We start from the raw sequence: 14,835 nt of genomic DNA, 5'->3' as shown, positions 1-14,835 counted from the left end.
TCCCCCCCCCCCAGTGGCTACTGGACGGCATCTGTCAGCCCCAGGGGTCGTCCGCATGTACGTGCAGGTTTGGGAGTCCGTTGATGAATTTTGAATAGGGCTCTGGGAGTGGTCGATCTGGAGATATTCAGCCCAAAAGTTGGTCCCTGGTGTTGATTAACTCAGGCCAGGGCTTCTAGCCCTTGATCAGTGAGGTTTAGAGATTTCCCGGTTGTTACATTGTCTTCTATTGAATTCTTCCCTTGGTTGCTCTGCAGTGTCCCAGGTGTTAATTGCTGTCTGCTGCTACAGTGTTACACATTCAATCACTGATTCACTCCAGGGCCAGCCTGATACAGGCAAGGGCAGTTTGATTCCTGCCCTTGTTAACATTGTTACAATGTATAACTTACTTATGAAACTAAAACACATTGAGTTGAAAGGTGAGGAGTATAAAATATAAGCTACAAATGCCATGGCACACAAATAGATAAAAATACCAAACTACAAGAGGAGATACAAAACGCACACATACAAATTTTAAAACACAATTCCTTATCTTAAAGTGAAAGAGAGAGGAAGGAAGAAAAGGTAGAAAAAGAGAAACATATCCAAAGAGGGGAGAGCAAATGCAGGCAAGAGGAAAAGGGGGCTTTCTGCTACAATGTCTAGTGGGTTTATGCATCTTCCCTTTCACCAACCCTGTTTCTTCTGTGGCCTGTAGCATCATAGGTGGTCTTAGGTACAGAATTCAGCAAGATGCCTTCAAATTGAAAAGTTACGGGCAACAAAAGAAACAAGACCAGGCAAAAAGAGCTAAAATCCAACATTCCTGGCTGCATGACTCACATTTGCTACGATGACTCAGGGTTTGTGCGTTTGCATCCCAGACAACAGAGAAATACTCAGACTCATCCTGGACACACGTACACATTGCCCTACAGCAACGTTGTTACTGTTCCATGCTTTAGTACTTCCTTTTGGAAGTGCTAAAGCATGGCACAGTAACCACCTGTACTACATCGGATGCGTAGCGCACAGTTATTTTTAGCAGCTACTTTGTCATAGTGGTGCGCTATAATCGGGGAGTGCACCACTATGATGAAGTAGCTGCTGGTAATGTGTAGACACCCATGGATGCTAATTCGCTGTAGTGCATTGTTACAGTGACATAGCATCACGTGTAGACGCACCCCCTGGGTTGGATTCTAATCTCAGTTGCACCAATGAAACTCAGATTAGGATCTAGTGGGATTACAGCGGATCGGAAGCATGCATGGAGCAGGCACTGGAGATTCTCTCCGTCTGACTTATTATTTGCATGTGGGTATATCATTAACTTCAAGCAAGGGCATAAATGAACCAGAGTTAAAACATGGGTGGATAGGAGCTGGGTGTTTTCACTAGCAGGTCATGGGAACCATGCCCCACCACAATAGGTAGCCCTAGCCACTGGATGTAGAGCAAAATGATGTGGAGAAGCTCGAGAGAGTCCAAAGGAGGGACAAGTGCATTAGTAGAGGCCTAGAGACCAGGTCATATGAGGAGAGACTGTGGAACTGTTTAGCCTGGAGAAGAGAAGACTCAGAGGTGATTTGGTGGCGGCCTATAAGTATATCAAGGGCATACATCAAGGCCTGGGAGAGCATCTGTTCACCAAGACCCCCCAGGGGAGGACAAGAAGTAATGGGCACAAACTGCTTGAGAATTGCTTCACACTAGACATAAGGAAAAACTTTACAAGTCAAGGGCCCAGGGTTTGGAACAGGCTCCCCCCAGAGGCAGTACAGTTATCTACCCTGGTGATCTTCAAAAAGCATCTTGACACCCATCTTGCTGGGGTCATCTGATGTTAGCAGTCTTTCCTGGCCAAGTGCAGGGGGACTGGGCCCAATGATCTGTAAGGTCCCTTCAGGCCCCTAACAACTATGAAACTATGAAAAGGATACCACCGGTCCTGCTGACCTAAATTGTGCCATGTTTGTATTAGCATCTACTGCCAAGGTTGCAACAGACCTCTTTGCTGCTCCTGTGCACTTCTGGATAATGAACACACAAAGCTTTACTGTGATATCGAGAAGGAGATCCAGCGGAGGCAGGAAGAGTTGATGAGCATGAGTGAAGAGCTGAAGCAAAAGAAGAACTGCTATGAAAGTGCCTACAACAGTCTCCAGAGCAAAGCCGACCAAATGGACCAGGTGTGGAAGGAAACCCAGGAGCTGATCCTTGAGAAGGTAGAGGAGATGGTCAAGCTGATCCGTGATAAGGGGGAGGAGCTGTTGAAGAGGGCAGAGAAGCAGCACCATGAGGGGCACCAGGACCTGAAGGGGAAGGTGCAGCACATGAAAGCCATGCTCATGAAGATGGAGGCTGGCCAGCAGCTGGTGGAGAAGATGCACCTCTATGCATCAGACCAGGAGGTGATGGACATGCACCCCTTCATCAAGAAGTCCCTGGAGGAGCTACAGAAGCAGCCACCCCTGACAACAGCAATCAAGATCCAGGTTGGAGACTTCTCTGAATGCAAAGCTGAACTCCAGGCCCTGGTTGAACAAGTGACGGGGAAACGAGGTAAGCAGCTTCCTCAGACCCGACCCATATGGCTACTGCTAGGTTAGACAGTTGCGTAGGGCCAGGCAGGGGCAAAAAGACCTGATGCAATGTCTGATAGACAGTACAGGGCTCTCTCATTGGAACTCTTGCTGTGCCGTGGTAATGACTAATTAATACACCTAGAAGGCTGAGCAGACCTTGTGCGTCTTGGAAGACCCAGAGCTACCTTCTTGAGGTGAGCCCAGTCCTGAGTCACTGCAGCTCAGGGGACCACACTGGGGGTGTCTACATCACAGCAGCAGAGAGCTTGGTGTCACGGCCAAGGCAATAAGCCCCACGCACCCACTCCTGCTCCATGGAAGTGAGGTGACGAAAACACTCTTGAGACCTTCCAACCTACTGGAAAGCCAGGCCTTGTGCCTGGGGCCAGAGGGACCCCGCAGCAAGTCCTCATAGGAACTGAGGTATGCAAAGTAGGTAGGTGGGATGATAAGACTGAACTCCCTGCCATCACAGTGTAGAGGCAGCCTCTGTGATCTGGCAGAAGTCTGGAGGACAGATTCACCACTGATATCAGTTCTACCAGGGATCAGTTTGGCACACTGGCCATGCTACCCTGAGCCTATTTCTCCCCTCCCCCTGTAGATCTGCACTGTAATGACATCTGAGGCTCATGGATGTTGTTTGGCTTGCTGGATTCCTTCAGCAGGCATCTAAACCCCTTTGGCTCCTTCCAAGCCCAACAGCCAGGGTTTTGGCTGAGTAATAATCAGAATGAAAACAAGCCAGGTCTCTCTCTTGGTCACTGCCCAGCCAGGCTCCTTGCATGGCTTGGAGAGAATCTGATGGCGTCAACCAGGTAGGGTTTTCCTGGCTGCATCTGAGAATAGCCCCCAAGCTCAGTGCCTCTGCTCCTTTGCAGATGCTGCCTCCTGTGATGCCCAGGCTGCTGTAGCTACAGAGATGTCTGCTGCTCACAACACGGTGAGAGTCTTTCCAGTTGGTGGCCCATCAAAAGGGTTGGGGGGAAGAGCCAGTCTGAAGGAAAATGGCTTCCTGGACAAACTTGTATTTTGATGTACCCCCCACCAGGTCAGCAGCACTGTTGCAAGCAGAGGCAGGGGCATGGGGGCACAGTCTGGTGGGAAGGCGGGGCCACCTGTACTGCCCTGCCCTGCCTGGCTACGCCTGAGCAGCAGCTGGAAGTGGGTGGTGGGCTGGGCTCCTCCTGCCTAGGGTGGGGATCGTCCGGAGCAGGATGGGGGCACTGTGCTGCTGTGTGCATGTATGCATTTGTGGCACCCCCCTTACACACAGACACGCACTAAGCAGTTGCCCATGTTGCCCGCCCCTAAGGCCAGCTCTGGGGGGAAGGATCTGTCAAGTCAGGTGCTGGGTGTAATTATGGGGCTGATGCTGCGCGGCGCAGTGGTCAAGTGCACAGATCCAACACAAGGTGAGGAATGCTGATGGGAGCAGGGAGCTCACAGGGCACCTGGTCTTGCCTGGATGGGCATGTGTGTCCTACCTGGTGATAGCAGGGAGGTGAGTGGGCCATTGGGCACTTCAGTGCACTGTGCTACAGCCCAGGTGGGTAGGATTCTCCACTGCCCTGCCCCTGGCAGTAATCCCTGGTAGGTATGAAACCCTCTTAACTCTGCTTAGGGGCCGAGCTCCTGCTTGACACCAATGTAAATGATTGCAGGGGGGTCCCTTGCCTGCACAGACCCACTAGTTCTCCAGCTACTCCCCTTTCTTTATCTTGCACATTCCCCTCTGCCTTCAGTAACCTTCACTCCTTCCCCTGCCAGTTTCTTTCTTGTTCTTTGTGATTCCCCTCCATGGGATCGGTCCACTGACTTCCAGTTCAGCGCCTCACATGGCTCTGCTTCTGCCTTCCCCTGAGTCCTAGTCTCTTCCTATGTAGGGACCAAGAAAGAATAATAAAAAGTAATGGCACATGTGCTATATATATGAAGCAGGTTGGTAATGGAGTTAAGGTCTAGTGAGGAGTGTTTGAAAGAGAGAGAGAGATCTTTATATCTCTCCGAAGGCAGAGGGAGATGAACAAGATATATGTATCTCAAACACTCCTCACTAGACCTTTACTCCATTACCAAGCTGCTTCTTTTGGGCTCTGCTCAGCAGGGGATCATGTAGGATACTTACAGTCAATATATCATTAGTAGGTTTCAGAGTTAATATCCCACTGAGATAAATGCCACAGTTTAGACCTCTCAGAGATGTTGTTTCAGGCTGCTTGCACACTCAGGCCACCCACATGATTTATGGGGTGGAGGTGGGCAGCACAGGACTGTCCCGCTCTCCTGCAGTGCCAGCCAGGGACCAGGCTTAATTCGTTCAAAAACCTAGTACACGCAAACTCTGATGCGATGCTCCAAAATAAACAAGTTTAAATTTTATAAACCTATTTAATGTAATGAGGATTAAACCCTGTGATGTGTACAGGCACCCTAGGTTCTGCACACAAAACTGCAGACATCTGGGACAGTAGCACAATGCTTCTCTCATCATCCTGCTCCTTTTGTGTCCTGCAGTCCTTGGCATTCCTTTTCAAGCTGCCATTTTCGTATGGAACAACCTCCCCACCTGCCAAAAACTTCCCCTTCCCTCTTTCACCTTGCTTCTTGCAACACAGTCCTCTTACCCAATCCCATTCACTGACCAGCCACTATTTCACCTGATATATCTTCTAAGGGTACTGTAGCCACCTTAGGACGGAAGCCACAGCTAGCTCCATGCTTTGCAAAGCACTGGGGCCCTAACTGTGGTGCTACAGAAGCAACTAAGAACAACCCCTATGATTAGATGGGTTATTCATACAGCAAAATCCTGCCCCCTGCGTGTTGTAAAGAAATGGGAGGCTGTATGGTTTGATAAATAGAGCCCTGGACTAGAACTTAGAAGAGCCGAGTCAAATTACTGGTGCTGGCCTGCTAAGCTACATTGGGAAGTCATTTCCTCTTAGCTCAATTACTGTTTTCCCACTGTAAAATGAGTCTAGTGACCCTGACCTCCCTTATAAAACCCTGTGGAGAGGGGTGCTAGATAACAGTTACACATGCTACAGGTGCTATAAAGCCATGGGTTCAACTGGGACCAAAATGTATTCCTGCCATTTATTGCTGCATAGAATTAAAGGCCATAAAGCGCTGTTGTGTTGAGAATCAAACTAGGTGACCAGCCAAGGAACTTCACCCCTGTGCCCAGCGACAAGGTGCCAGAGAACCCCAGTCCGATTCCCTTTTGAACTGAATCTATCACCCCACTGCCCCACCAGGTTAGGCCTCAAGGAGGCTGAGCCCAGGTAGGAACCAGTCACAAGCAGAGTGAATGCTGGGGACTGGTTTTCAAGACTTTTTACTCTCTTTCTAGGAAGAAGCATTCATCCAACCCAGGACGCAGGCAATCCCATTGCCTTTGTTCACCATCACGCTCGGGGAGCCACAGACCGGAGTGGTGAGTTTCCTGTTTTAAGCTGCTCCTCTCTGTTGCTCCATCTAACCATTTACCCTCCCTGTCTCTGCCCTGCCCCCATTGTACTAGCAGGAAGGAGGCCATCAGCCTACAGTACAAATGGACCAAAAGGTAGCGTGAAGTTCCCACAGTGAAGCCCAATCATACTAGCTCACACCAGCTATTTGGTTGCTCCCTCCATTTACAGGGCTTTGCCTGCTCAGATAGAATTCACTTCCCCAGCAAGCATATAAATTGTATGAGTAGCACCCAGTGCATTTGGGCCCTGGTCTTGATTGTGGGTCACTTGGATGCTACCCAACTAGCAGTGTTGCCAGACTGGGACTCCACACCGGGGCCTAGCTCCTCAACCCCGAGGGGAAACTACAGAGAAACTGCTAGAGGCCAAGCATCCATATAGCCAAGCCCCAGCTCCATGGTCCCTCCAAGAGCCATAGCAAAGAGGCTGAAAAGGCCTGGAGAATGAGGATGCCCTCCCCAGCAGAGGCAGGCTCTTCAGGGCCTTCCCAAAGGGCAGATGCTGAGTAAAACACCAAAGAGAGAGACAGCCCCTGCTGTGGAGAGCTTGGACTCTTGGCGCTGTTCTGCAGTCCAGGCTGCATCCTGTCCACAAAGCCAGGCCACCCTTTGGGCAACCCTTGAGTTGTGGGTAGTGGGGACACTTCCCAGCTATAGCAAGACCTCCCAGGAGGGGATGATACCAAGATTCATCATAGCAGCTCCCTTGGGTCTGTCTTGGGTGGGGAAGTCTTTTTAAAAGGTGCAGTTTACTCTTCTCTTGCCCTTCACACGCAGACAGCACTGCTAGCTCCTGTGGGGTAGGGTAGAGATTGTTACCTTCACTCCCTCCATGCATCTCTCTGCTCCCTCACCCTCTGTAGGCAACACCTGGAAATCTCTGGTAGCTGGAGAATAGCGTGGGAAGGGTTCTGCAGCTGCTAGTCACAGCCAGCCCTTTATAGCTTTACCCTGGTGCCCAGGAACTGGAAAAAAATCCAAAAAACAAAGGTCTGAGTGTTAACAGGCCCCAAACCTAACCTACAGCCCCTGGACACTATCAGACATTAGTACAGTGCTCTGTGGGCAGGAACTCCTTCCCCCATCACTTGTTTGCATTGCTCTCCAGGTCCCCTCCATCACCTCACCAGGCAAGAGGAAAATAAACCAGGTTGAAAAGGATAGTCAGACCTCTTCTCCCAAGGTACTGAAGTTGGAGTCTGAGGACAAGTGGCTGGAGTCAATGCCAAGGAAGCTTGACCAAGATTTGCCAGAAAGGGACCCCACACCGGGGCCTAGCTCCTCAACCCTAAAGAGAAACTGCAGAGAAAGAAGCACAACAAAAATAGATGGCTTCCCCAGTTCCTCGGAACATGCATACTCAGAGCCAGGAGATCAAGGTAGGTCAGGATGACCTGGAGTGTTACAGGGTGAGCTGTAGGGATTTCTGAAACCATAGATCCTTGGTCCAGCCAACAAGACATCACCACTGAGGTTCCTGTTTTGGGAGTCGTCATTCCTCCCTGCCTTGGACTACTGTGTAAGCATGTGATGCCAAAGTACTCTAGCAGTGTGGAACAAGGAGAGCACAGACACAGGCCTCCTGCAATCAAACCCTTTACATCTAAGAAAACAAACAGCAAGAGTCTTTTTCCAAATGGAGATCCCACTTGCCCACCAGCCCTTCCCAAGATGTTGAGTTTTAGTGACACATACCCATGGGTTTCAAGATTCATTTAGTCTAGTGTGGCTCTCTATGGATTTTGAAGATCTTTAATGGACCACGCAGGCAGATGCTGTGCAGAGGAGCTCTGGGGGACACTCAAAATGCATTCTCCCAAGAATTTCCATCATTCACTTCAACTTTGTTGGGTATAGAAGCATCCAAGTAAATTGCCTGCTAGAATACAGCAGCCATGCCTCTGGGCAGAGGATGGATTGGATCCATCTCAACCCTAGGATTCCATCAGAAGGAGACAGCTCATGCGCTTAAAGATTATGGTTCGATGAAAGACAGAGGCAAAGGAGAAGAGATGCATTTTCAAAGGCAAAGGTAGAGTGTCAGAGGAAGGAGGCCTTTTCCAGGAGGCAGGAGGAGGGAGGAGATGATGAGTGGTTCAGAGAGCAAGGCAGTAGGGAAGACAGGAAGCACATGATACACAAGGCTCTATGAATCCAGAGAATCACAGAGACAATGAATCCTGAAACCCATGGGAACCTGGTGAAGGGCAGTGATGTGATCATGCTCCTGGTTTAGCTTGGGAAGACTTGCAGCAAAGTCACAGCAGGAGCAGAACAAGCCTTGGATGTAGATGGGGGAGGGCAGGTTTGCAGTTCTATGAAGAGATTTCAGTGCCAAGGTTGACTGAGATGCGTCTGTACACACCCACACACACGCACACCTGTATACCACATGTACAGATATTGGGTCACATCATCTGACCGACCTGCAGGGTTTTTGGAATAACTCCTTGCATGTGTGCAGGCCAGACATCTCATGCCCTAATCAAAAGAAGTTCATTCCCAGGGAGTCAGAGCAGCCAAATAAAAAATAATCAGATTAAGTTAGGAGCTTGCCTGGGCAAATTCAAATACCTTGCTACAAGTTTCCGTAAGAGATTTTTTTCAAGCCAGTGCAAGCCAACTGGCTCCTTCACAGCATATCCAAAATCACAAGAGAAGAATTTTGGCTGTCTTTCCCCTTCCTGGAGTTTAGGAGCCCTCTCCCATCTGGCCATAAAGAAAAGACCCAACCCCGCTCCCCAATCTGATCTCTTTTCCCAAGAAATCAGGATCCCAAGTCAAGCATCACTGGTCTGCCAACAACATTTAAGAGTCCAGATTTTTCTGGTTAAAACCACAGATAGACTAAGCACAGCCCCAACTATAGATGAACTAGGAGATGTTCAGAGAACAGCAACTGAAAGTAAAGGAGTGGAAAGTGTTGATTGGCATGAAGACAGGAGGGTCTAAATGTGCACAGTCCACCTAGATGGCAATTCCACGACACACCTGAACCATGTTCTTCCAAGAGGGAGGTCTCAGGAGTATAACTAGGAGTGAGGAAGGCAATCCAATGGGAGATGGAAACTCCCAGGCTGTCTGACATGTTTCCCTGATATCTCCTGGCAGATTGGGACCTTGGAGATCAGCACAGGGGCTAGAAAGGGGCTCTGCTCAGGCTGCACATGAAAGTCAGCATGCATGGCAATACAGGAAATTGCCTCTCTGGGAAAGTTCTTGGTGCTGTAGGGAGCTCTAGGGCAGTGGTGCTCAACCTTTATCTCCAAAAGACTGGATGGGAAATGCCCGGTCCCTCCATAGGCTGAATCCAGTCAATGGACCCAATCCAGCACCTGGGGCAGGTGCAGCAGGTCCCCATCTGGCTGTGCAGCGTGGGGCAGGGGGCAGCTTTGTCTCAGTGTAGCTGTGTGGGGAAAGGGTGTAGTCCAGATTCGTGGGAGGGGAGAAAGGGGGCATGGGTTAGCCCAGAACCATCTGCACAGAAGGAATGGGGCATGGCCTGGCCCTGATTTGGCTGTGTAGGGAGAGGGTAGTGGCGCAGCTCTGACCCACCATGCAGGCCTTGGCATTTTGGCTGTGGGGAGGGGTGGCAGTATTAACTGCTACTGCTCCCCCAATGCCACATTTCCCAACCCCAGGGGAGCCCCACAGGTCACTCCAAGGCACTGCAGGCCGCATTCGACCCGCAGGCCAGAGGTTGAGTACCCCTGCTCTAGGGCAATACACAGGCCTCGACTGTCAGAGTGATCCTCTCCCACTGCTAAGTGCTGGGTGGGCAGGGAGGTACCTAAGCGCTTTGCCAGTTTTTTTCTGCCTGTCCTCCTGCACTCCCTTTACAAGGCCTTGGTGACTGTCATACACTGCATCTGTTCAGATGGGCGCTTGAATCTCTCTTCTTTTTTGGCAGAAGCAGCCAGCATCATCATAAGCAGCTCTGAAGACACTGATGACGACACAGTGGTGAGTGTAGTGGCAGTCCGCCCTCCTCGGTGAGCAGGCTTGTGGTGCCAAAATGAGCCAGACAAATAGAGGTAGTGAACATCAACCAACTCTTGTGCAGTCAGTGTAACAAATGCCAAGGCAGGCATAGTTGGATAGGTCTCTTCCACCTCTCCGGTGCTGCATTGAGCATGATTGTTCTCCCTGCTTAGTTCAGCGAGGGCTCTAAGGTAATGCACTGAAGTTTTGGTGCATCCTGATGCTTCATATTCATCCAGCATCTATGTGCATTTCCAGACACCTTTAGTTAGACAGCAGCTGTCAGGCATGCCAGACCCTCTTCCAAACACTAACATGGATTCCAAGGCTTTATCTATTGATTCCTCTCCCTGGATTTCATGCTCAGATATCAGCTACAGGAATCTGCTGGGATCTTTCCCTTAAGCCTATCTGGCCAGATGCCTCATCATCTGCCCTCTCTTTTCTTTCAGTCATTATGGCAGTTTATGCTGCATCACAGTTGGGGGGCGGGTGGCTCTTGCCTGTAGCAGTAGCAAAGACAGGTCCTCAGCTTCTACCTGACTGGATAAGAGCCCTGCTAAAACAAAGTTGATTGTGGATTTTCCCTCCGAGGGAAAGATGTGATATAGCCACACCTTCTCCTTTTCGAGTGTGTGACACCCCATAGCTGATGGCATGAGGTGCTTGGGAGGGCAGTTTCTGAGGCAGTGACTAGGGCACTGGACTAAGACCCCAAAGCCCCGGGTTTAACCTCCAGCAGCCTGCTGGGTGGCTGTGGGCAAGCCACTTCACCTCCCACACCTCAGCGTGTGGATAAGGATACCAACCTCCTTTGCACAGCGCCTAAGCTCTATGGAGAAAAGCGCTATGTAAGAGCCTGGTATGCTCTCAGAAAGCCTCTCTCAGGTGGGCACAGAGTAGAGGGCTGTTCACTACATCGTGACAGGCAAGCAGGGTGCAGCCAGCCCAAACACAATGCCAGAGACTGAGTCTAGTGACCCTGACCTCCCTTATAAAACCCTGTGGCGATGGTGCTAGATAACAGTTACAGGTGCTACAGGTGCTATAAAGCCATGGACTCAACTGGGGCCAAAATTTATTGCATAGAATTAAAGGCCACAAAGTGCTGTTGTGTTGAAAGTCAGACTACGTGACCAGCCAAGGAACTTCACCCCTGTGCCCAGCGACAAGGTACCAGAGAACCCCAGTCCAATTCCCCTTTCAACTGAATCCATCGTGCCCCTGCCCCACCAAGTTAGACCTCAAGAAGGCTGAGCTCAGGTAGGGGCCAGTCACAAGCAGACTACATGCCGAGGACCAGTTTTCATGACTTCTTTGCTCAGTGTAACAAATGCCAGGTAGTGGTATAACCCCACCAAAGCCAATGGAGGCACCCAAAGAAACGTTTGGCCCCAGGTGCCCTCACCTCTCAGACACGTCCTCTTCATTGACTATAAGTATAGGATGAGCAGTGCAGATTCCCTTCTCACCCTGCTACCAGACTTAATATTAGACTTTAGGCAGTGGTACTGAATTCATAAATGCTTGAACAAGAATAGTCCGTTCACTGAAGAGAGCATTTATTGAGCACAGCACTTTGCAACTTCCAGTATGCAACAAAGAACAATTGAAGAACTCCACCAAAGCTAAGGCACAACCCAGTAAGACCCAGTGACAGCACACACAACTTAGGCTAACTTAAAATGCAACTTAATAAGCCAAAGAGACAACAGAAAGCCTTGCAGAGATCTTAGGTAATCCTGAGGGTAGAGTGTCTTCTTGTAGCCAGGTATTCAGAAAGTCTTTCTGGAGGGATTTTTCTTTTCTTTGAATTGTGGTGTCTCAGACCAAATCAGCAAAATTAATTCCGAATCCTATCAACTGAGCAGAGCTCAACCATTCAAGTCTGTGTGGTACTACAATCAGCAAGTACTCTACCTTCCAGAGTCTTCAGCCTTTGTGCCCTCTTGCCCCCTTTGATCTGTGTAGGGATTACCTCCTTTGGGCTTGGAGGATCGTCTCCTTAAGGAACGACCACTCTTCTTGGACACCCAATTCCCCCCCGGGACCTCAGTGTCTCCCCGATTATTCTCCTTACCTCATTGAAATCCACCCTCCTAAAGTCCAGGGCTGATGCCTTGCTGTAGGCCTTCGCCACCTTGCACCAGATGGTGAATTCCAGCAGGCGACGATCGCTGTCACCCAGGTGGTCGAGCACCCGCAGTCCCACCACGTGTCGAGCACCCCCCCACAGGTCGAGCACCCGCAGTCCCCCCTACTCTTCTCCTTGCATCCCACGTGTATCCCATGTCTCTCAGGAGACTCGCGCATTCATCATCTCTGTCTCTTGCCTCTATGCCTGACGGAGGGTGACTGCGCCCAAAAGCTTGCCAAGAACTTTTTTCCAACTACTCGGTTAGTCTAATAAAAGATAAAAGATAATACATCTACCCAAAGAACCTTGCTTGTCTCTTCTTAGGTATTCCAGTCTCTTGCCCCTTACAGATTTTACTTTGAAATATAAATGTAGCCCCCTGTCGTCTTCCCCTCCTCAGCCACATCAGGTCATGCACATAACATCTATCATGTAGCTTCATGACGGAAAGGCCCCACATTTGTGATGACTGTGCCGGGTCTTTGCCAGCAACCCCTTGTTACTAAGGATCTAGTCATCCTCCTCGTTCTGTGGGGCAGCACAGGTTGTCAGCAAACCTTTCAGTTCTCCCAGCTCACGGGCCTTCCTCCAGCCATCGTGGCGAAAGGTGCCCAATTCTCCACTGCACCTTATGTAGTTGCTCACAGCTATGCAAGGCATGATATGGAGGGACTGCATTGTTGCAGGGCCTGTTCATGTCATGCATGTCTGACTACCTGAGGAAGTGGAGAACCTGCACCTATGGTTTCATTAATGTCTGCAGCTGTTTCAGTCTTTTTTTTCTTACCAATGGTTTGCCCACAAGTCCTTTTCAGATTCATCCTACACCCCACAACCAAACAAAGCTTGGCAGGTGGCACTTCTGAAAGGGCCCTTTCAGATCAATCTGTACAAACGTTCCCCACCCTGGGGGATTAATTGCCTCCTTTGTTGGTGCTGTCTTGCCCTGGTCTGCAAGCAACACTCAGCCCAGCTCCCAAACAAAGCCTCAGCTCCAGAGTCGTATCCAAACATTGCATCTTGCTTGGGCTTTCCAGAGAGAGCAGGAGGGATTAGGAACCCAGCTCCCTCACAAAGCCAGGCAGGGCACCTTGTGGAGCTTGGCCCTAATCCTAGCCTCAAATGAAAATACAATCATATCCAGCCAGGCAAGAATGACTCCCTCTGGTGCCCCCCAAATGGAATTTTTCTTGTAGCCCGTGCCCCTTGTTACAGCGTTCCCATCAAATCGTACCACTAAAATTATTTCTCAGTGGTGCTAATATAACACTTAAGTAGTAGAAAGTATCTGGCATGCATGATCCTCAGTTAGGTTCTTTAAGCTTCACATAAATAGCAGCTGTCAAGTGTATTTCAGCATCAAGTTGCCATAAAGCCATGCATTGCTGTGGTTACTGGTAGTATCTATTTTCTGCAAACTTGATTTCTAACTGGTGGTTTCTGTTGATTGTGATTTACACAGGCAAATTCAGGCTGGGATTTTTGTTCTTGGGTCAGAGATTGATCATGCGAGAAAATGCACTTGAGCAGCTCAGGTATTTTGGAAAATGTGGGGGAAATACATTAGTCCCTGTTCACTGCAATCTGAAATTTTGTCCTCCGCTCATTCAGTCTGATTCAAGTGAGCTGGTCCACTTATTCTTTCCTTTCCTTTAATATTACACAGGTATAAAATTGAACTGATTTCAGTGCACTCTTGAGCTGTACCAACAGACGTGAGAGAGGAGCTAAAGCCAGGAACTTCAAACTTGCTGCATTCCTTAGCTCTCAGACTTAAAAATGCCCCCACAGGATTCGTTTGAAGGCAAACCCTGCAGACAGTTTGAAGTTACGATTATTTGAAGCTGGGAGATTTGCACGTGTATTTTAGACATTTCCTTTTTTCTTACTCATTTTTAAGGACACCTCTGACTATAACAGCCTTGTTACTCATACCGCCTGGTCATTGGAGAATAAAAAGAGCCCATAATCACCAACAGACAAGCATCTCCTGTTGAACGAACATAACACTTCTGCTGCGTCAGCAGACTCAGTAGCTTCCTGTCAAGAAACTGATAAAACATCTGAGTTAAAGTTGTTACATCTACAGCAGGGGCAGGCAGTTATTTTGGCTGGAGGGCCACTTACCAAGTTTTGACAAGCTGTCAAGGGCCACATGGGTAACTCCGCCCCTTGACAGGGGCCCCGCCCCTGCTGCCATCTTGTAACTGGCAGTCCCACCCCCTAACGCCTAACCTTTGCCACCAGGAGTCCGTCCCTTTGCCCCCGGAAGTACTGATTTCAGCAAGGGGTTGTGCCATCTTGGAACCAGAAAAATACCAAGTTATGTTCTAAAAATTGAACATCTATGACAGTCATTAATTTGATTTAAAAATATATTTTTGTCCTGATTTACATGTATTTGTATAGTGCACATAAAGGTGATTGCACAATAGCTTAAAATGAAGTCTAGCTCTTGTATATTGGGGGGGGCATGGGGAGGTGGGTATAGGTTTGTGGGGAAGTCTGGGTGTATGGGGTGTGGGTGTCCCTGCTGGCACAGCCCAGCCCAGCTCCATAGAGCCCCTGCCAGTCCAGCCCCACACTCCTGCTGGCCCTGGCCCCAGGACACTGGTGCAGGTCCTGTGCTCCTAACTGTCACTGTGCTCCTGCACACCCACTCTCTGCCA

General features: G+C 49.5%; 1 protein-coding gene across 1 annotated transcript in view; it reads left to right on the top strand.

The window, feature by feature from the left end:
- Positions 1–14,584, top strand: part of PML (promyelocytic leukemia) — a 19,269-nt gene extending 4,685 nt beyond the window's left edge. Inside the window, exons 3-8 of the mRNA XM_006020332.3 lie at positions 1,970–2,550; positions 3,455–3,516; positions 5,929–6,012; positions 7,157–7,427; positions 9,959–10,011; positions 14,067–14,584. Coding sequence (XP_006020394.3) covers positions 1,970–2,550; positions 3,455–3,516; positions 5,929–6,012; positions 7,157–7,427; positions 9,959–10,011; positions 14,067–14,135 — 1,120 coding nt within the window. The 3' untranslated portion in view covers positions 14,136–14,584. The remainder of the gene's footprint in view (positions 1–1,969; positions 2,551–3,454; positions 3,517–5,928; positions 6,013–7,156; positions 7,428–9,958; positions 10,012–14,066) is intronic.
- The last annotated feature ends 251 nt before the right edge of the window (positions 14,585–14,835 follow it).

The sequence above is a fragment of the Alligator sinensis genome, unplaced genomic scaffold (assembly GCF_000455745.1).
Source record: "Alligator sinensis unplaced genomic scaffold, ASM45574v1 scaffold1097_1, whole genome shotgun sequence".
Taxonomy (NCBI): domain Eukaryota; kingdom Metazoa; phylum Chordata; order Crocodylia; family Alligatoridae; genus Alligator; species Alligator sinensis.
The sequence above is the reverse complement of the archived record's forward strand: the minus strand, read 5'-3'. Positions and strand labels throughout refer to the sequence as shown.